The sequence below is a fragment of the Pyrus communis genome, chromosome 3 (genome assembly GCF_041283825.1).
Source record: "Pyrus communis isolate YQ-2024b chromosome 3, ASM4128382v1, whole genome shotgun sequence".
Lineage (NCBI taxonomy): Eukaryota > Viridiplantae > Streptophyta > Magnoliopsida > Rosales > Rosaceae > Pyrus > Pyrus communis.
In genome coordinates, this window is record NC_142567.1 from 25849043 (window position 1) to 25870204 (window position 21162).

Genomic DNA, 21162 nt, shown 5'->3' on the forward strand with positions numbered 1-21162 from the left:
GCTTATGAGAAAAAGAATGTTTTAGACTTGGTTGCAAATATAAACTTGTTTAGCTTCTCTTATGCGCATATGAATCATGTTTAGAGGCTATAGGTTATGTTGTTATATGAAGTTGATATTCAGTTGCAATGTCGTTCACATTGCTTTATTCCCTCTGTATCTTAAATCTGAGTTAATCCAAAATGATGTTTTTACGATTTATTTATATATCTCTTTAATAAAGATGAGATCATATATATGCTACTGGTCTTACCTCTATTGAAAAAGTAATACAAATATACGTAATTCCGTATATCGAGTCCGAATGATACGCAGCCCGTGCGCACGACCCATGGAGAAAAGCTCGAAACGCAGGCCCAGTCTTAACAAGCCCATGACTCTGCCCTTGCGATTCTTCTTCTTCTGAAATCACTTGTTCGTCCTCTGACATTGGCACTTTTACTCAATCCCACATTTACCCATCTCATCTTCCATCCTTCCTTTTTCTCCCAACAGGTATTTTTTATTTTCTGATCATTTTGTTTCTTATTTCTTGGTATTTATAATTTCCTTTAATATTCCTGGAAATGTTTGTGTAAAATTCTAGAAATTGTATCAAATCTTGTTCGCTAGCAACATTCTCTGGAATTTATGGGCTTAATTAGTGCTTGGATTGGCTCAAATGCTACTTGTGGGGGTTAAAGGATCAAACTTTGGCTAAAGTTGCAAACTTTGTTTTTCATTTTTCATCATTAGGGGTTACATTTTTGGCTATTTGTTCAAATTTCGTTAGTAAAACCTGTCAATTCTTGATGGATTAGTGGATAATTCTATAATTTTATATGTGAGAGGGCTTTCAAGTTAGACTTTGGCTAAAGTTGCAAACTTTTTCTCATTTGTCGTTAAATTTTGGCAAGTTTGGCAAGTGAAAACTGCCAGTTATTCCTAAACTGATGTGTAATCCTATATGAAAGAATCCTGTGAAAACTGAACGTGGGTGAAAGTTGCAAATTCTTTTCATTTTTTTGTTGTTTATCGGCCGAAGTTGGAATTTTTGTGATTCAATTTATGTGGTTGTAGGATGTCTTAAACATGAAGTTGATCTGTTTATCGGTGTTGAAATGTTCGGGCCATTTGGCATGGAAGCATGTTTCGTGAATATTACAATTTGAATTAGTTTGAGTGCGAATCTGTCTTGTTTTCGTACTTGGATGAACTTTCTGATGAGCGGTAAAGAATATGTACTTATTTGTTTCTTGTTTAATGAAAAAAAACAATGGTCGGTTGCTTATCCGTGAGATTTTAATTAAAGGTTCCTTTGTGAATATTCAAGGGATGGCGGAAGTTGGAGAAATCTCAGGTGCAAAACCCTGTGAAGAAATCTGGGCCAAGCTTGTTCCATCAGACTCAAGATACCTGGATGTGGAGATTAGTTCGGATGAGATTGTAGTTTGTTCAGAGACCTTGTTCTCTTCTATTTGCAAATGCAAGTGGTGCAAGATAACAAGGAATTCAGATCACTCTTCTGCCACAATACAAAATAAAAGTTCAAATGCAATAGTTGTTGACGGGAGTGTAATCCAAGCTGAAGACACTACTGTTATCAGATGTGGAAGTGAAATTATTTCAGGTCCTGATAAGGAAGGGTATTTAAGCTACAGGTTCAACGTATTGCCCGGTCCTGAAACTTGTCAGAAGCAGTTAAAGATTTCTATGGATGCTGAGCATGCAAAGTGCTGCATTTGTTTGAATATATGGCATGATGTTGTTACTGTTGCTCCTTGCTTCCATAATTTCTGCAATGGTTGCTTCTCGGAGTGGTTAAAAAGATCACAGGAGAAACGTTCAAGTGTACTCTGTCCCCAATGTCGAGCGGTTGTGCAGTTTGTTGGAAGGAATCACTTCCTGCTTAATGTTGCGGAGGAAATACTAAAAGTGGATTCTTCACTAAAACGCTCCAATGATGAAGTGGCAATTTTAGACTCCTATGCAACAATACGATCTAATCTTGTCGTAAACTCTGGAAAACATCTACGAGGAAAAAGGGCTCGCTCCCAGGTGGATCAAGAAGCTGATAATGCATCAAATCCCTGCCCTCAATGTGGTACTGAATATGGTGGGTTTCGCTGCAATCAAACCACTATCCATCTGCAATGTCAAGCATGCGGAGGAATGATGCCTTTGCAAACCAACTACAATGTACCTCAACACTGTTTAGGATGTGATAAGGCATTTTGTGGTGCATATTGGCACGCGCAAGGGATTGCACAAAGTGATTCTCACCGCATGTGCAGTCGCGAGACTTTTAAACCAATCTCAGAACACACCATCTCTAGAATCCCTACTTCAGCACATGAAAACAATCGACATGAACAAGTTATCACTGAGAAGTGCATTGCACATTTGGGGAGAACATTGCAGGATGTTATTGCAGAATGGCTTGCAAAGTTGGACAACAGAGAAATTGATCGAACAAGGATGCCCCTGAATCATGGTGAGACGATAACTTCTGCAACACCAACGTGCAATTACTGTTATGAGAAGCTGATCTCGTTCCTCTTGTACTGGTTTCGGATTTCGATTCCCAAATATCATCTACCCCCCGAAGCTTCAAACAGGGAAAATTGCTGGTATGGGTATGCATGTCGGACACAACACCATAACGAAGAGCATGCTCGTAAAAGGAATCATGTATGCCGGCCAACTAGGGGTACTAATATGTAGATTTTCTGTGTTTTCGTTTGTTTTGAGAATTAGAGGTTTATTTTCAAACTTACGCTTCTTTGGTACTAAGGAGACTTTCTGGAATCCAAAATTTATGCTGAAGAGTTTACTTCTGTTTGCTCATAATTTTCTCGTACATTTTATCCCATGACTCCACACCTGCACACATGAAGCAATCCGGAAACTTTTGGAGCTCTATGCATCCTTGAGGCATGATGAAATGGTAATCATTTGACCAAATGCGTTGTTTGTTGCTCAAAAAGAAGAAATTTTGGTATGTGACAGGTAAAACTCTCCTTTCTCAACCATCCACTTATCTTGTTCTCGTACATTTTATCTAAAGATTGTCATCGTTTATAAGCTTCTTGAGGACGGGTGAAATCTGTCTGTCTAAGCCGGTCCTGGTAGGATCTGGTGACTTGCCGTAAGGACGGGTGAAATCTGTCTGTCTAGTCCCATTTGATCAACTGCCTGGTTGACCAAAGATATTGTCTATCTCGAAAGATACAAGCAACTGTAAGAAACCAGGCACATTCCACCACCACAGAAACTTTAACAAAGTACAGAAGAGCTACTTACATAAATACATTTGCATATGTTAAATTCATCTTTAAATTAGTCTTTTTATTCACCCTTATCCGAACAACTCTCGCGTACTTTTGATCCAAATTACAAGCGAATGCAAGCAGGCGGAATGAAAAAATTGGACGATAGTGTTAGGGTGCAAAAGGAAAGTGGTACAAGACCCCGTCCAATACTTATCCGGTGGTAGGGTGGAACGAATTTTACTTCAAACCGGAGAGCATGCCTCAACAGGTTTTCGAGACTGATGTCCGCTCGACATGGCAATAGCAATTTCAGTTTCCCAATTTTTAACTGCCGTGAAGTTGGAGAGCCTTCAGGTTGGACACGATTAAGAAAACACGAGAAACCTGTAAAAAATAGTCTACTTAGACAAGGTTGAATTCCAATTGGCCTACTAAGAAAAGAGAGATCGGTGACAAAGAAGTAAAGATTGAAGAATTACCATTGCAAGAATGAGGCTATCTTGGGCCAATCTTCCCGTCTCTCTTTGGCATCGCTTTGTCAGAGAAGACACTGTCGATTCTTGGCAAAGGAATTTGAGAGTAGTGTGCGTGCGTGGTGGGCAGCCCCTCCTTCGGAAATGATTCTACAGTTTCTTCTTCACATTCTGACAAGGTTGCGGCATGCTGCAAGAGCGGATGGAAGGCTTTTCTAATTTTGACAGCAATTCCCCTTCTAGAAATGATTCCGGACAATCTTCGATATATATATATATATCAGAGTTTAACCTGTCACATAAGATGCAACTAACTGCTAGACAGGAGGAGGGGGACTAGAAAATAATGGTTTACTTGTCACTCAAGAAAAGAATTCAACAATATGAACTGATGGGCTAAAATAGCAACTAAAAATTCACACAGCACAAGGTAAACTTTGAAGAATTGTGCACCTTTTCCGATCATATCTTTTTCTGGTCGATCATTATGTTGGGAATGTGAGCAATCTTGGGCCAGTCTTCTCCCGTCTCTCTCTGGCACCGTGGTGTTAGCAAATTACAGTCCCAGATTTCTAGAAGAGAAAGAGAAATGGGTAGCCCTTCATCTGGCAACCTCTGGAGTTGAGGGCAAAAGAAAATCCTAAGCTTCTCGAGAGAGACAAGGTGTCTTAACTCATTGCCATCGATCACCTTCAGGTTGAGAATTCCAGAGACTGAGAGAGAAGTGAGAGTGGCGGGCAGCAGCCCCTCCTCCGGAAATGATTCTATTACATCTTCACATTCAAAGAAGCCGACCCCTAAGCGTCTGAGAGAGGTGAGTCTTTGTAGACCCCATTGCATACGGTTTGCAATGAGTTTTTTACAACCTCCGATTTTGAGCAACTCCAACTTAGCTGGCAGTCCCCCTTCCGGAAATGATTCCAACTGTGGACAATAAGATATGGACAGAAACTCAAGAGACGGGACAAGGGAGTGCATATCTGCTGGGAGTGAGCTCAACTTCTCACATTCACGCATATCTATCTTCGTCAAGTTGGGCGCATGCAACCCTCCATGGGGAAAACCCACAAAATTTGGGCAGTCCAATATCTTCAAATTTTCAAGGGATGGGAGGTTACATTCTTCCGGAAATGATTCGAATTCTTTACATTCTTGTATAGACAGAGACTGAAGACATGGGAGAGAGATGAGCATCTCTTCTGGCAGTGTCCTCAGTTTCTCACATCTACAGAATTTCAAACTTGTCAATTTGGGCATCATCAGCCTTCCTCCATTGCGAAAACCCAGAAAATATGGGCATTCAGATATTCTCAGCTGGCGAAGCGATAGCAGTTCAGATTCTCGGGGAAACCCTTCAAACTCCTCACAATTTTCTACGTATATAAACCGAACAGATGGCAGGGAGATGTGCATCTCTTCTGGCAGTGACCACAAGTTCTTACACCCGAACATAGATAGCACCGTCAACTTGGGCGCAAGCAGCACTCCTCCACCCACAAAACCTATTAGATTTCGGCAATTCATTGTTTGCAATTCACGGAGACATGGGAGCTCAATATGGCATTCATCACATTCTTGCCAAGAAGCAAGGGACTCAATATTAACACTCCACAATGTCAGCAGTTCAAGTCTTGGGAAGCAGTCCAACTGTAACTTCCCGGTAAGTTTGGGACAGAACTTCACACTCAGCTCACGAAGATTAGGAAAATCTCCTCCTTCGCCTCCTATACGTCCAGCAAAAGACCACTCTTGCCACTCTTGCATCCATTGGAATCTCAAATATTCCAGAGATCTAAATGCAGGCTTAGTTTCTCCATAAAACTCAGAACCAATCAATTCCACTCCATTTAACCCCTCAATTTCAAGCCTTCTGAGGAAGGGTAGCTGCCCCAATGGCGGCATTGAAAAGCAATATCGACAATCCTCAAGCCGGAGACTACCAAGATTACTGAAAGAGTCATCGCCTAACCAACTTGGAAATGTTGTACCTCCATATCTTTCTATTGTCAGTACTTCTAGGTTTGTATGGGGTTGCAGGTTGCGCAGCACTGCATTATCTTTTTGAGAATCGTCACCGCAACCATCCCATTTCAAAGTTACTTCACTGAGATGCTTCTTATCGTCCATTTTGGCCTCCAAAGCATCCTTGGCATGGACAATATTGTGAAGCCCTGAAATATGAAGCGTTCCACGCAATTGCTGAAACCCCTTTAACTCTACGATATTCCTCCCAGTACGTTTGTCTAAAGCAAATTCACCTCCTAATGTTTGAAGATCTTTCAGTTTACCCATGTGGAGGGGCATACTTTTTATCTTCGTTCCCGTGATATCAAGGTGACGCAAGTTGATAAGTCTACTCAAAGTAGCTGGTAATTCAGCAAGATCTTTACACTCTGACAACAATAGTGTTTGTAAATTACACAAACTACCTATTTTATCAGGTAATTTTTCGATTGAAGTCCAACACAGATTCAAGTATCGTAGATGTTTCAAGTTGCTAACCGAATCAGGCAACTCCTTCATATGGTGCCCTTGTAATTTGAGCACTCTTAAGCATTGCAGTTTTAGAAGCAGATCACATCGTACTGTGGGCAATGAATACCCTACAAGGAAGGTGCGCAAGTACTTAGCTTCATATAAAGTATCAAATCTCTGGAAATCGACATCGTATGATTCCAAATAAGAGAAATGGCGAGCCTTGGTCACATCGTCCAGTGAGCAAATATCCTCCAACCTAATGCAAAACTTTCCAGATACAAATTTCGCTAAATCACTTATTAGATCATGCATGATGAAAGAGTTGTACGGGGAATATTGAAAGAATGACCTTGAAACTAGATCATCAAAGTATTTCTCTCCAACTTCTTCCATCATTTTCATCCTGTTGGGCTGTAAAAGATCTTCGGCCATCCACAACAAAACTAGTTCCGACTTGCGAAATTTATAATCTTTGGGAAATATCGAACAATAGCCAAAACAACGCTTGAGATGTGGAGACAAGTATTGATAGCTTAGCCATAAAGCCGGTAGAATGCCACTCTTCGTATCTGACAACTCCCATATGTCACTTTGTAATATATTTTTCCATTCTTCCAAATTTGATTCAGAGCGCAAGAGGCCCCCAAGCGATTTTGCAGCTAAAGGAAGGCCTTTACACTTGCTAACAATTTGTCTCCCAATTAATTCTTGATTTGGATCTACAAAACCACTTTCATTCTCAAATGCATGTTTTGCAAACACCAACCAACAATCTTCCTCAAGCATTTGCATTAGATGGTGGGTTGGACGAGTACCCATCATAGAGGCAACACCTTTGTTGCGTGTAGTGACAATGATCTTACTTCCGCGAACTCCAGACTCAAATGGACGCCTTAAAACATCCCAATCATTGTAATTCTCATTCCAAACATCGTCAAGAACAAAAAGAAACTTCTTCCTTGTCAAAACCTCCTTGAGTTTAACTTGGAGCATATTGAGGTCTGTAATATCACAATTTTGTGAAGTAACTGACCCGTACAGTGTTTGTGTTATTTTAACAACATCAAATACCTCAGAAACACAAACCCATGCTCTCAGGTTAAAATGCCCCTTCACTGCATCGTCGTTGAAAACGAGCTGAGCAAGGGTGGTCTTTCCGATCCCACCCATGCCGAAAACAGGAACGACTCCTATCTTACTGCCAGTAACATCATTTGATAGCAACAACTTAATGATGGTTTCCTTGTCTTTATCTCTTCCGTACACATCAGAGCCTTCAACCACGGAAGTTGAAGGCAGCGTTTGTGAGATTCTGTGCTTGCAACCTGCTTTCAAATGAAAGGCATCTTTTTGTTTTGCCACGAAGCCTAGCCTCTCAAGAATTTTCTCTATCTTGGAGTCTATAGTTGTCTCGTCGAGGGCACGAACTGAAGCAGAGATAAGACCTTGTACCTTGTTCGTGCTAGTGCTACTTCCGAACTCAGCTTCCATTTTCCGGCTTAACGCTTCTGTCTTGATCTCGTCCAACAGGTCCTCTGCATCAAGGACTACCTCTTTGAGCTTAGTCAGCCACTGCCTTACAGCTAAGTTGCTTATTTGCTTCTCCTCGGCGTCATCGAAAACAGCATGAACATAGATCAACGTCGTCTCCAACTTGTTCAGCAACTCACCGGTCCGTTTCTTTCCGCTGATGAAGTCCTTGATCTCTTGAGAGTCCAACTTCACAAACACTTGCTGGAAGAAACCGGAGAGAACGGCTCCACCTACCACCGCCAAAGCCATGATCAAGATCGATCGGGAGAATGTACAGCAACTGATCAAAGACTCAGAAAGAATCTGGTCTTCACCGAGTAGACTTCAAAGGTGATGACTTCTGTAAAAATAAAAGCGCATTACAACTTTACAACACATAAGAACCACTCGTTCTTATAAGGTTAAAATCCTTTCTCAATCCATCTATACCCTTATATATTACATCAAGATTTTCTTGCCACACAAAAAATACAAAGGTGCACTTGGTATTAGCCCACGTTATACAAAACAATTCTCTCTCGTTGATGATTATAAGCACATGCAATTCCCTTCATCCCTTGATGTGGGACTTAACTTTGAACAATTAGCTTTAGTTACGCCATTCATTTGTTCACTGGTTTGAGTGTGTTTACACTTTGAGGAAGTCTAATTTACCCTCACACATCTTACTCCTGAACTAATTTGGCGAAAAAAATTGATTAAATTCAAGAAATTAAAGTGCAACTTCACTAAACTACCTGGACTAAAAAATCATGATTTTAAAGAGAAAATTGGAGTATTGGTCTTGAAATATGATCTTATTGTTGCTTTGGAGTTCGAATTAAAAATCCAATGAAATTGATATATCCAAAGAGTTTTTCTATTTGAACTCCACGCCCTGTCTAAGTTTACTCCAAAATATTTTTTGACATCTTAATTCCAGTTTTATCCTTACACTGCAACACACCCCACAAAAACCCTAAAAAAAATACAAATAAAAAACCCTAGAGAAACCCACCGCAGTGACCGCACAACCCCCATCTCCACTGATCGACAACCCAAAAAACTGCTCCTCTTCCTAAACCCTAGCTAATGCAGAATGTTAATCATCAATCCTCACTGCATCTTCTGCAGCAGGCTAAGTTGCAAGTGCTTTTCTTATCCTTCTGCATATGATCTTTATTGTTCTTGTTCCTCAGTAGCTTTTGCCCTGATACACCCAAGGAAAAAACCTAGAGAAGCTGATTGTCAAGTTGGTGCGGGAGGGACCGAGAGAAAGTGGCGGTCGGTGGTTGGTGGGGGTGGGGTTGTAAGGTAGGTTTTTTTCCAGGTTTTTATCCTATCTTTATTTTATTAGTTTTAGTGGAGAGTATTGTATTATTAAGGTAAACTTGGAGCTTAAGGTGTTAAAAAAAAAATTTGGGATGAACTTAGAAAGGGTGTGGAGTTTGGATAGAAAAACTCTTATCTAAATTTGACAATAATGTGGAGCATTTGGTTTAACCAACTTCAGTTGAATGTCCATCAAAATTATGCACGCCAAATGCAATGAGCCCCTTTCAAAGACTACAAAAATTTCTCTTTTAAACATCTGTGTTTCACGTGATTAATTTTGACGAAAATTTATCGAGTTGGCATCAATGACCAAATACTCTGTATATTGTCAAACTCAAATACCAATGTAATTTTCTTTTGGTACAATGATATTGTATTTGAAGGAGAGGGGGACTGATCCACACAATAGGCCAACCATTAATTAAGTAACAAACTCAACACAAATATAATACGTCTTTATCATCCATATGAATCACATGAGACCTCTCATTTAAAAGTAAATAAGAATATCATTAGGTCGTAATATAAACTGTAGAGTTGTTACCACATATGCTAAGGTTAAAGAACTTTTAATTTCAATACCCTGAGGGATCAATGCTTTAATTTACTCAAACTCACAATAAAATTTTTGTATCAAAACCTTCTATTACGAAAATAAATTACTTAGATTACAAATGTAAGCGGTGGATTGCCATAATAATGAGATCTTACTCTTTAACTCACTACGTTTTGAATTTAAACTCTTCCCCCTCCCCTCCTTTTGCCTATAGATTACTAATGCAGAATATAATTTATAATTTAAAAAATAAAATAAAAATAAATTAATTACGAACTCACTATTTTTTAGTTTCAAACCCAAAACGTCAACTTATTAATTAAAAAAATTACGAGGTACAGTTTAGTGTGTGCTTACGCATTGTTCATTTGTTTACCCAACAAAAGCTGAATCGCGATCGCAACAGGACAGGACAACGTTTGATCTCAACAGGCTGTCCGTCTCGATTTGCGATATTAGACGAACATAAAACCGATTTCTGTTTCGGGATCCCAAAAGAAATAAAACCCATCTCGTCCACCGCGCTCTTATCTCCCTCGAAAACCCCGACTCCGCCCACACAACACACGTCACGCGCCGCTCAACCAAGAAAATGGAGGGTCTGTGGCGGGCGGCGACGGGCCAAGACCCAAGCCCGGAAGACTACACCGGAATCGAGTTCTGGTCCAATCCTGAGCGCGCCACGTGGCTGACCAAGCAGGGCGATTACATCAAGACGTGGAGGCGCCGCTGGTTCGTCTTGAAACAGGGGAAGCTGTTCTGGTTCAAAGACAATCACGTGACCCGCTCATCGACGCCGCGCGGTGTGATCCCGGTCGGCACGTGCCTGACTGTGAAGGGCGCCGAGGACGTGGTCCACAAGCCCTGCGCCTTCGAGCTGTCGACTACCAACCACGACACGATGTACTTCATCGCCGATTCGGAGAAGGAGAAGGAGGAGTGGATTAACTCGATCGGACGGTCCATAGTTCAGCACTCCAGATCGCTCGCGGATTCCGAGGTCGTCGATTACGATAGCAGCCGACAGTGATCACAACCTCTCGATTTTCATGGTACAGTAAACTGTAATTTGTGTTTTTTTTTCCCTTAAATTTGATGTAATAGTTGTTTTGTTTGATAAAAATCGGAGCTTTTCTTGTTTTCTTGCTGTCGAATTTGGACAATTTAAGGCTGAATTTTGTTTCTCTGTTGCTATTTTTTCGTAATATAGATGATATTTTGTGTGATTGAGATGCCAATTCGTATGATTTTTGTGAAAAGGTTTAAACTTTGACGTTGCAATTTGTGAAAATTGAGTCTTGATTCTGTTAGATGTGTCCACGTACCGGTGTTCGTAGAATTTGCATTCTTGGAGTTGAATAGAGTTGCATTTTCGACGAAACTGGAAAATGTTTGAGTGTTTTTGCTCAAAATTGTCGGTATGGTTTTCGAATATCTGTTCTTTAGTCGAGGATTTTGATGTCTTGGAGTTGAATCGACCTTATTAGTCGTGTTGTCCTCGTGTTTGTTAATGTACAACTATTTTTGAGAAGTTTTGCGTCGCTGTGTGAAGTTCAAAAAGGTGCTAGCTGAGCGGATCTGGTCGAATTTGCTTGCTTGTTGTAGGGTTTAGCAAATTGAGAGGAAGATAGGTCTGGATTATTGAAATCAACCGTGTTGGATCTCAAATAGACACCAAATGATTCAGTTTAGTTCAAACTGCAAACGATTAAGTTTCAACAGTTTGTGATTACTAGCAAATAATAGACATAACTGCATAGAAATGGGGTTTTGGAGTATGTTTTGAAGCGTCGCAGAAGTCTCAACCTTGAAATACAACCACGGTGCTTAGCTAAGAACGTTAACAGTAAGATTGAAACTTGATTATCATTGAGTTTTAGTTGCAGAGGTGTGGGGGAGATTGTAGCCACAGGAAAAAATTCGTGTAGAACAGGTGCTGTGTTCGCCTCTCATAGTAATGGGGTAGGACCTAACCTAAGCTAAACCTACAAACTTCGGCCTCCAACTCAACTGAATTCTAGGTTATTCAATAAATCCCCAACTTTGATCCTTCCCGCGAGTCTCTAACTAATCCAATCTTATTTGTTTGGTTACAGTTTGGGAAAATCATTACTGAGATAGATGGTTTCGTTTCGTTTCGTTTTGTTTCTTCTTTGGGGAGATGAGTAGGTTTGATTTGGTGTAGTGAGGCTATGGTTGATTTGATAGCAAGTTCTTGGTCTGCAAGAAATGAGGTCAATTTGTAAAAAATTGGAAGCTTTTTGATCCATGTTTCTCATACGGTTTCCATATATCCCTGATATGCATTGTGTCATTGATTAATATGTGATAACCAAAAAATTTTAATCTACCCATACTAAAAGATCCAACCACAGCCCTCTCAATCTTGTCCGCCCCCACTACGTCATGCATTCCCCGCCCGCCAAGTGATGGTTTCTTAGTCACAACCGGCTAAAGTTAACATTGCATCAAAGAGCGTTTCCATGAGGTAGAACCTCCTCAGAGAATTTAAGGTTTTCATGAGGCTAATCTTGAGCATCATAATTTAGCTTGATTTAAAGTAGAATGTCATTCGTATAAAAGAACAAGAACTTTAAATTTAAGAAACAACGATGAACGCACGATCAACAACACTACAATTAGTAAATGTTCCTATACTCTCGAATTCCCTAATTTTTCATACCTCATTAACAATATCAAAAAATTACTTTGCGCGAGAAAATATCATCCTCGATTGCTAATTGGTATCGTTATTGTTTTCTCACTTGACGCGATATTGTATTTTTTATGAATAATGCTAGGTACATCAATTTTTTTGCACTAAATTTATGCACTGAATAACGTGACACCAATCAAATTTGTACTTTAATTTCAATTATATAGTTTGAAATATGTCACATTATTTGATGTATGAATTTAGTACACTGTTCTAAAAATCCCCGCCTAACGCCGCCTAGGCCCTGCCTAGGCGTTAGGCGGATGGCTACCGTCCCGATTAATGCCTAGACGTTTGAAAATTAAGAAATGACGCCTATACCTACTGAGGCGCCCACCTAGACCGCCTAGACACCCGTCTAGCCCGTCCAACCCCGCTTAGGCACCTCCTAGGTTATAACTCACTTAGACAAAAAATAAATTAACTTTCATTTTACATTTTATTTTTTCCAATTGATTCTAAGAGACTTATTGAATACTTGAATGAACACACATTATATGCTTGTTCTCCATGTTTTCATTATGTTCCAATAGCTCATAATATATATGTCATTCTATTTTGTAGTTTATGGTGAAATTATATATATTTTAAGTATAAATAGACACCTATTTATAGTAAGTATATTAGATTTAGTTAAATCCGCCTAGTCTGCCTAGGCAATAGGCCTCAGCCCGTCGTCTGAGTAGCCCCTAACGTCTTTTAAAACCTTGATTTAGTATACGCAGAACCGCCTTTTTTAACAGAATTAAAAACCTCAAGTGAATGGGGCTAATGCGAGAGTGACCACAGAAGAGATGGCAACTCTAAGCACCCCCCTTATCTCTCTACCACGTCACTCACCAAATCCTCCATCGCCAACCGCCACCAACGAACTTTTCTCAAGCTACCCACCTCTTTCCTCAATCGACCTCTGCACCAGCATCAAGCAGCTGAAGCAAGTCCATGCCCAAATGCTCCGTACAGGCCTTCTCTTCGACCCCTACTCCGCCAGCAAGCTTATCACCGTCTGTGCTCTCTCCTCCTTCTCCAGCCTCGACTATGCCCGCCAAGTGTTCGACCAAATTCCCCAACCAAATCTCTACTCTTGGAACACCCTCATTCGCGCTTATGCGTCGAGCGCTGATCCGACTGAAAGCATCCTTGTATTTCTGGAAATGCTTTATCGCTGTATGGAGAGTCCCAATAAATTTACTTACCCGTTTGTGATCAAGGCGGCTTCAGAACTCCGGGTTTTAGAGCTCGGAAGAGGATTTCATGGCATGGTGATAAAGGCCTCACTTGGTTCAGATGTTTATATTCTCAATTCTCTGGTCCATTTCTATGGGTCGTGCGGGGATTTGGATTTGGCACGGCGGGTTTTCGTGAAGACTCCTAAGAAAGATGTTGTGTCTTGGAATTCTATGATCACGGCTTTTACGCAGGGGAATTGTCCCGAGGAGGCGTTGGAGTTGTTTAAGGAGATGGAGGCAGAGAATGTGAAGCCGAATGATGTGACGATGGTGAGTGTGTTGTCAGCTTGCGCAAAGAAGGTTGATTTGGAGTTTGGGAGGTGGGTTTGTTCGCGTATCGAAAGGAATGAAATTGGAGAGAACTTGACTTTGAACAATGCTATGCTTGATATGTATGTGAAATGCGGGAGCATTGACGAAGCGAAAAGATTGTTTGGTAGGATGCCAGAGAAGGATATTGTCTCTTGGACTACAATACTTGATGGGTATGCTCAGTCAGGAAATTATGATGAGGCTTGGCGGGTTTTCGCTGCGATGCCTAGTCAAGACATTGCTGCATGGAATGTCCTCATTTCGTCTTATGAACAAAGTGGTAAGCCAAAGGAGGCTTTGGCGGTTTTTCATGACTTGCAGAAAAGGAAGAGCCCGAAACCTGATGAAGTCACTCTAGTTAGTACCCTGGCAGCCTGTGCTCAATTGGGAGCAATTGATCTTGGTGGCTGGATACATGTTTACGTAAAGAAGCAGGGTATGAAGATGAATTGTCACCTCACAACCTCACTTATTGACATGTATGCAAAGTGTGGCGACCTGGATAAGGCACTTGAGGTGTTTAATTCAGTGGAGAGGAGAGATGTGTTCGTCTGGAGCGCCATGATTGCTGCTCTGGCAATGCATGGGAAAGGGAGGGAGGCATTGGATTGTTTCTCAAGAATGCTAGAAACCAAGGTGAAGCCCAATTCCGTGACATTCACCAATGTGTTATGCGCTTGTAGCCATGCTGGATTGGTGGACGAAGGAAAAACATTTTTCTATCAGATGGAGCCAGTTTACGGGGTTGTGCCTGGTGTAAAGCACTATGCTTGCATGGTCGATATTTTAGGCCGTTATGGAAATCTGGAGGAAGCTACAGAGTTGATAGAGAAAATGCCAATAGCTCCTACTGCGTCTGTATGGGGGGCTCTTCTTGGGGCCTGTGGACTTCATGGGAATGTTGAGCTTGCCGAAAAGGCGTGTAGCCATATGCTTGAGTTGGATCCCAGAAACCACGGAGCTTATGTACTCTTATCAAATATCTATGCCAAGACAGGGAAATGGGAAGAAGTTTCAGGGTTAAGGCAGCGTATGCGAGATGCGGGAATTAAGAAAGAACCCGGTTGTAGTGCAATCGAAGTCAACGGTATTGTTCATGAGTTTCTAGTTGGTGATAACTCTCACCCTCTGTGCAAAGAAATATATTCAAAGTTGGATGAAATAGCAGGGAGATTGAAGTCAAATGGATACGTGCCAAACAAGTCACATCTACTGCAGTTTGTTGAGGAAGAAGATATGAAGAACCATGCCTTAATCCTTCACAGTGAGAAATTAGCGATTGCATTCGGGCTTATCAGCTTAAGTCCATCTCAACCAATTCAGGTTGTGAAGAATCTTCGTGTTTGCGGAGACTGCCACGCAGTTGCTAAGCTTATATCGAGGGTTTACAATAGGGAGATCTTGCTGAGAGATCGATATCGGTTTCATCATTTCAGAGACGGGCATTGCTCATGTAACGATTATTGGTGAAGACGCAAGCTCTTTGCTAGAACCTAAACCTCAAACCCTCGATATAAGCTTTTAGCAACTGCGTGTCGATACATCATTTGTATAAACCTATCATGTGTTGTATGATCATTGGTGATACAGATTGTCCGGCTATGAAACAGCTTGTCGATACATCATTGGTGATGAGTCGATAGCATTGTCGCCAACAAAACGGACAAACAAGTCGTCAATACATTTTCGTCAATATTGATGTGAGCAAGTACGGACATCCTGCACGGATAATTTATGCCTCTTTTGAACAAATCCGTTGGAAATGGGCTTCCTAGAAGCAAAACTGAAAATCCGCACAAGGAAAAGCCCCAAATTTCTCATTCAGTTGAGGACATCAAAACCTCATGCCAGATCCGTACCCTTCTCAGCTTTCTTGTTCGTGTTTCTTATATATACCAGTGCTTATTTCTTACACATTTCAGGACTCCTTGGAAAAAAAAAAGGAGACAATGGAAGCCCTTGCAGGATCCTCCATAACCTTGGTTGCAAAGGCTAACAAACCTCTCTCTCCCTCGCAATATCTTATGGGTCGATCCGACATTTGCATTTTGGGGTCTCGAAATTCCAATGTACGTGTTCACCATACCTCTCGACTTCGACAGAAAGCGCTTCAATTGGTTGCTTCATCTCAGACAGAGGTACTAATCCATACCAACCCGACTCTTTTATTGGGAGATGCCCATAGACGAAACTGGTTACTAACTTTTAATCCAAAACAAAATTAGAGGGGACTAAACCAGCAATAAAACCGCATATAAACCACGGTTCAATGCCCTTTATTGACATCTTAATGTCTTTTGGATTCCATTTCCAATTAAAAGTTTGTTTGCAAAATCGACCATTTAGTAATTTTCCTTCCCACAGTTTATATTCTAATTCAACTTCATCTATAAAACTCATGTCAGGTTTTTACGACCTCAGAAACTGCAGGAGTTGGGATCCAACCAACCGGTAAGTTTAGCATATTCAACCTTGTTAATCATATTAAACGAGCTCCAAGTTTGTGCCAACTAGCTCTTAATCTGGTAATATTTCTCTTCCGATATCGAACGAGTTCCTAATTCCGATATCAAGTGATGATCAGTGTCTGCTTTTCAGAGCAATCAGAAACCGTCCGTGTCCAATTCAATTTACACAAGGAGTGCAAATTTGGTGAGAGCTTCCTCTTGGTGGGGAGTGAACCTATCATGGGACAGTGGAATCCTTCAAATGCTACACCAATGAACTGGTCAGATGGAAACATATGGAACATTGAGCTGGTGAGAATTCCTATAAGATTCCTTCTACTATTTTTATATTCATATTCACAAACCGTCGACTGTAAGATCTTGGTGTCACTAGACCAAATGATCATTACCTGACATGGTTGATTTACAGGCTGAATCGTATAAATCTGTACGCGATTTCTGAAATTTGATTGGTTTTTAAATTTGAATAGAATGTTCCTACTGGCATAGCAATCCAATACAAGTTTATACTGAAAAAGGACACAGGAGATGTGCTGTGGCAACCCGGTCCAGATCGGATTCTGCACACCTGGAGAACCAAGAACACTATATCAATCGATGAAGACTGGAAGGATTATGAACTTCAGAAGATAAGCGAAGTGCAAATTACAAATGAAAACGAGGCACTACTTGTAGACCTCGATGTGGGACCGATTACTCCCACGAATGTTACTCGTCCTGAAGATCAAGAACTGGTGTTGAATACGAAGGGTGTGGATTTTACAGATAAACCTGCCTCTGCGGAAGGAAACCCACCATTTAACAGCAACATTGAGGTTATAATTGAAGAGAAGGCTATCAAGTCTGCAGATGGAGCGTTGCTTGGTATAAAGAAGGAAGTGCGCGTTGTAGACAATGGTAATAGCGCTGTGAAGGAGGAATCTATAAAGAAGACAACCCCGACAACCTTAACAGGAATGATTTCAGAAAGTATGAAAGATGAAGACAATAAGGCCTTGCCTACTTATGAAGGAGGTCCTGTTCTAGTGCCCAGTTTAACTGCAACACAAGCAGTGCCTTCTGAAGAAGCAATACTGCCCAAAGGACTTGGAACACCAATACCTTCTAAAGAATCACCACCCACAGAGCTAGGAAAATATATATCTCCTGCAGAAGCAATATCCAAAGATCTTGGAAAATCGATGAATTTTAATGAACTTGGAATAACAAAGTCTACTGAAGCAGCACCGCCCAAAGAACTACCCATGGAACTAGGAAATTTGATGTCTTCTGAAGCACTGCCAAAAGAACTTGGAAAGTCAATGTCTTCTCGAGCAGCACTACCTACTGAAGAAGCACTCCCAAATGAACTTAGAAAACCGCTGTCTTCTGAAGAAGAATTTTTGAGAGAACTTGGAACATCAATGAGTTCTGGAGAAGCACCACCAAAAGAACTAGGAACACCGACGACTACTCATGGCTCAAATGGAACTGATCCAACAGAGAGGCAGAATTCTTGATGAATCAAGTCACTACTTTCTTTACTTCTTGTTGTTAGCAAGAACCCTTACCATTTTGTTTTCGTCTTAACTGGGACTGGAGAAGAAACTGGCTTGTAACTGTAAATATGGACTTCAGCACTTGGTTGACTGCCTCTTTTATTGACTTCTGTATTTGCTCACCTTGAGCAGGCCTTTCTGTTTTGCGATTTTTAACCATGTATAATTTAATTGCACAATAACCAGCAATCCAGGCCAATTCTTCTTGCAGTGGTTTCACCTGCAAATTTCAGCCCAAAATTAAACTACAAACTGTTTCTGTGAAAAGTTTGCACCGACCAAATCCAATCATCACTATGATTGTCAAATGGCATCAACAAATCATGCAAATTAATTAAGGTGCCGGGATATGCTCTTGGCAATACACATAAAACTATCCTATTCAAATGGACTTCAACAACCATGAGAAACTGCAAATCAATAAATGATTTCATGCAGAGTTGCAACTTGCTAGTCAAATGCATATATCAACTACATCTCATCCAAGAGAAACGCCAACAAAAACCTATAGAAAAAACAAACACAACAAATCAATGGAAACAAAATTAGGATATACCTTAACACAACAAAAAAGAAACAAGTCTCACATTGCATAACAGAAGGGATCTAACTGCATACAAGGGAGGCCAAAGTTGGAAACTTGGAAACAGCATCAATATTTGATTTACATCATTATCTCTCTTTTTTATGATGGGTGTTACCCATTAGTTCATCAATGTTTTTCCACATAGGATTCTGGTCCTTGCTTTGTGGTACTTGTATTCTTCCCTTCTCTTTTCTTCCCTTCAATAATCTTACTTTTGATCTTGGCCTAGATTATCATCAAACCCATCTTCTCACTCTCCCTTTTCACTCCTACGACGACCCTCTCTAGACTTTGGCAGAATCTCATCATCTCCATCCCTTCTCAGTCTCTCTCCTTCCCTCTTATCCTTGCCTGCTCTTGACCTCAGATCAAATTCATTGTCATTGCGTCTTCTTGATCTTCTGATCTTCCCTCCTATCATAATCTTCTCTAGACTTCGGCTGATTTTCATAATCGATGTGCCTTCTCAATCTCTTTTCATCCATCCTATCATGATTGTCTCTAGATTTTCGATCAAAATCAGCATCACCAGCATGCCTTCTCAGTCCCTTATCTTCCCTACTATCATTTTCCCTCCTACCACGATCATCTTTAGATTTGGGCTCAATTTCACCATCATCGCTATGCCTTCTTAGTCTCTTATTTTCCCTTCTATCGTCTCCCCTCCTATCGTGATCTTCTCCAGATTTCAGCTTTGGCTCAAATTCCTGATCACCACCACTCCCTCTGGGTCTTTTATCTTCCTTTCTATCATAATCTTCTCTTGACTTTGGCTGAAATTCATCATCATTGTGCCTTCTCGACCTCTGTTCTTCTCTCCTGCCATAATTTTCTCTTGAATTGGGCCCCAATTCAGCATCCTCACTCCATCTTCTTGATCTATTTTCTTCCCCCCTATCATGATCTCTTGATCTAGGCTCAAACTTTTCATCATCACCCCCCTGTCTTCCCAGTCTCTTTTGCTCTCTCCCATCACCTCGCTTGGGGTGACTTTCGAAGTCCCTCCCGTTGCCCTTTCTTCTGGAGTCCAATTCTCTATCACCTGATCTGAACTCTTCCTGACCTTTTGGCTCTGGAACACGATTTGGCGGAATGGTACTAGATCTTTTCTCACCCCTTTTTGGGCCCTCATAACTGTCACGCCCCCATTTCGGGTCTTTTTCACCCCAACCTGTGTTTGCAGCTCTCTGGATATAAACAGAAAAAAAAAGCACACATAAGCACCTATATAGAAAGATATTAATTGATTTTAATTTAAAACATAAACCTTTACAACTAACATAAACGATTCGGTACATAAACTCAGATAATTGAATAAACTTTAAGCATTTTAAAGCATCATAAACTTAAGTAATACACAGAAATCAACCTCCTTTTCATTGCAATAAACAACAATCAAACTACATTACCACTTATTCACTAACATATTTCGATCCACGTTCCCCAAAAGCCAAGTAACAGTGTAAAAATCAACATGCAGTCGGCGAAAAACTGAAACAATCAGATAATGTTGAACTTACCTGCTCATTGTGTGAAAACTTGCACGAATCTCCGCGTGTACATTCGCCTTTCTGGAAAGCCCGGCAAACGCCCCGCTCCTCCCTCTTCCTCTGCGCCTCCTCTTCATCTTCCTCCTCCTTCTTCTTGTACTTGGTCACATGATCAACCCTAATAGTCCGCCCCAAAATTTGAGCTCCGTTCAAATTATCCACAGCAAGAATCGTGCTCCTCTGGTCCTCGTACGCCACAAACGCAAACCCTTTGGATTTCCCAGTCGCCTTATCGCGAACAAGATTCACATCCACAATCTCTCCGTATCTGAAACCGAATCGAACGTCAAAAAATTGAAAAAAAAAAATGGAAAATTTGAAAAAAAAAAGAAGGAAAAATTGAAATTAATTGAAGGAGAATTAGGGCTTACTGTGCGAAAACAGCGAGGAGATCGCCTTCTGTAAGATCGAAGGGAATGCCGCCGACGTAGACGTAGGCGGAATCTTTGTACTTGGCGTGCCACGACGCCTCCTCTGAAATCCCTAATTGGGCTTCTCTGGAATTGATGTTCTGAATGCGTTTCACTAGGGTTAGCGGGTTCATCGTTCTGATTCCGCCAAGATTTTTCCGCTTTCTCTCTCTGGGTAGTGAACTTAAACCCTAATTTTTGAAGAACAATACCCTAATTTTTGCAGAACGTTGTTCTTACGCTGTTTCGGATTGCGGACGATGGGGAATCTGAATGAGGGTCTTATTGGGCTTCAATTCTCGGCCCATTATGCGTGCAGTTTCATATTGAGCTTGGATTCTCGGCCCACTATTGACATTTCAAAATAGTCAACATGCACTCTCGCTTGTTGAGTAGAGTGGGGGAGTTAAGATCATTTTCAAAAGAGATGTCAAATTTTAAATTTAAAAGCTTACGTGGTACTTTGACATTTTTTAAAATTTTTCTCTCCAACCGATATACCAAAATTTAAACATAAAATAAAAATTCATATATATTTTCTTTGCATTGGAAATGAAAAGAAACAAAAGGATAATGTTTTAAACCAATAAAAATTTAATAAAAAGCATTTAAAAATTAATTAAAAAATCTGAAGGTGTTGTCAAATTTGGCAGCAAGGGGAAAAATGTGATTCCATGTCATACCACATCAGATTTGGCTTCTCAGTTGGAAAACATTAATGTTGTTTTTTGTTACCGTTATTGCTGAT

The 21162-nt window shown here is 40.7% G+C and overlaps 6 protein-coding genes across 8 annotated transcripts; 4 read left to right on the forward strand and 2 right to left on the reverse strand.

Annotated features, from left to right (window-relative positions):
* The first annotated feature begins 335 nt into the window (after positions 1 to 335).
* LOC137716408 (uncharacterized) lies at positions 336 to 2829 on the forward strand. Of its 3 annotated transcripts, XM_088691488.1 has the most exons (3): positions 362 to 495; positions 1060 to 1209; positions 1313 to 2829. In XM_088691488.1, the coding sequence occupies exons 2-3, from the start codon at positions 1191 to 1193 to the stop codon at positions 2701 to 2703; spliced, it is 1410 nt and encodes a 469-aa protein (XP_088547614.1). In that variant the 5' UTR covers positions 362 to 495; positions 1060 to 1190; the 3' UTR covers positions 2704 to 2829. The 3 variants fall into 3 exon arrangements, with proteins under 3 accessions (XP_068311958.2, XP_088547614.1, XP_088547615.1); XM_068455857.2 differs by lacking the exon at positions 1060 to 1209 and having other exon boundaries at positions 336 to 495; XM_088691489.1 differs by lacking the exon at positions 1060 to 1209 and having other exon boundaries at positions 410 to 495; positions 1292 to 2829.
* A 569-nt stretch (positions 2830 to 3398) lies between these two features.
* LOC137716407 (putative disease resistance RPP13-like protein 1) lies at positions 3399 to 8115 on the reverse strand. Its single transcript, XM_088691487.1, has 3 exons — positions 4178 to 8115; positions 3731 to 4016; positions 3399 to 3635 (listed from the first exon to the last, which is right to left on the reverse strand). The coding sequence occupies exon 1, from the start codon at positions 7982 to 7984 to the stop codon at positions 4187 to 4189; it is 3798 nt and encodes a 1265-aa protein (XP_088547613.1). The 5' UTR covers positions 7985 to 8115; the 3' UTR covers positions 3399 to 3635; positions 3731 to 4016; positions 4178 to 4186.
* Positions 8116 to 9947: 1832 nt separating this feature from the next.
* LOC137715957 (pleckstrin homology domain-containing protein 1) lies at positions 9948 to 10831 on the forward strand. Its single transcript, XM_068455324.2, has one exon. It carries the CDS (start codon positions 10198 to 10200, stop codon positions 10633 to 10635), a length of 438 nt encoding a protein of 145 aa, XP_068311425.1. The 5' UTR covers positions 9948 to 10197; the 3' UTR covers positions 10636 to 10831.
* Positions 10832 to 13052: 2221 nt separating this feature from the next.
* LOC137716076 (pentatricopeptide repeat-containing protein At2g29760, chloroplastic-like) lies at positions 13053 to 15614 on the forward strand. The gene has a single exon (XM_068455471.2). It carries the CDS (start codon positions 13116 to 13118, stop codon positions 15330 to 15332), a length of 2217 nt encoding a protein of 738 aa, XP_068311572.2. The 5' UTR covers positions 13053 to 13115; the 3' UTR covers positions 15333 to 15614.
* Positions 15565 to 18053, forward strand: LOC137716078 (uncharacterized). The gene is made up of 4 exons (XM_088691490.1): positions 15565 to 16000; positions 16268 to 16313; positions 16461 to 16621; positions 16801 to 18053. The coding sequence occupies exons 1-4, from the start codon at positions 15707 to 15709 to the stop codon at positions 17827 to 17829; spliced, it is 1530 nt and encodes a 509-aa protein (XP_088547616.1). The 5' UTR covers positions 15565 to 15706; the 3' UTR covers positions 17830 to 18053.
* Positions 18054 to 18438: 385 nt separating this feature from the next.
* On the reverse strand, positions 18439 to 20667 carry LOC137716077 (uncharacterized). Its single transcript, XM_068455472.2, is given in 4 exon segments — positions 18439 to 18854; positions 18856 to 19641; positions 19975 to 20272; positions 20376 to 20667. Coding segments are annotated over 4 exon segments (1407 nt in total). The 5' UTR covers positions 20549 to 20667; the 3' UTR covers positions 18439 to 18704.
* Between the last annotated feature and the right edge of the window lie 495 nt (positions 20668 to 21162).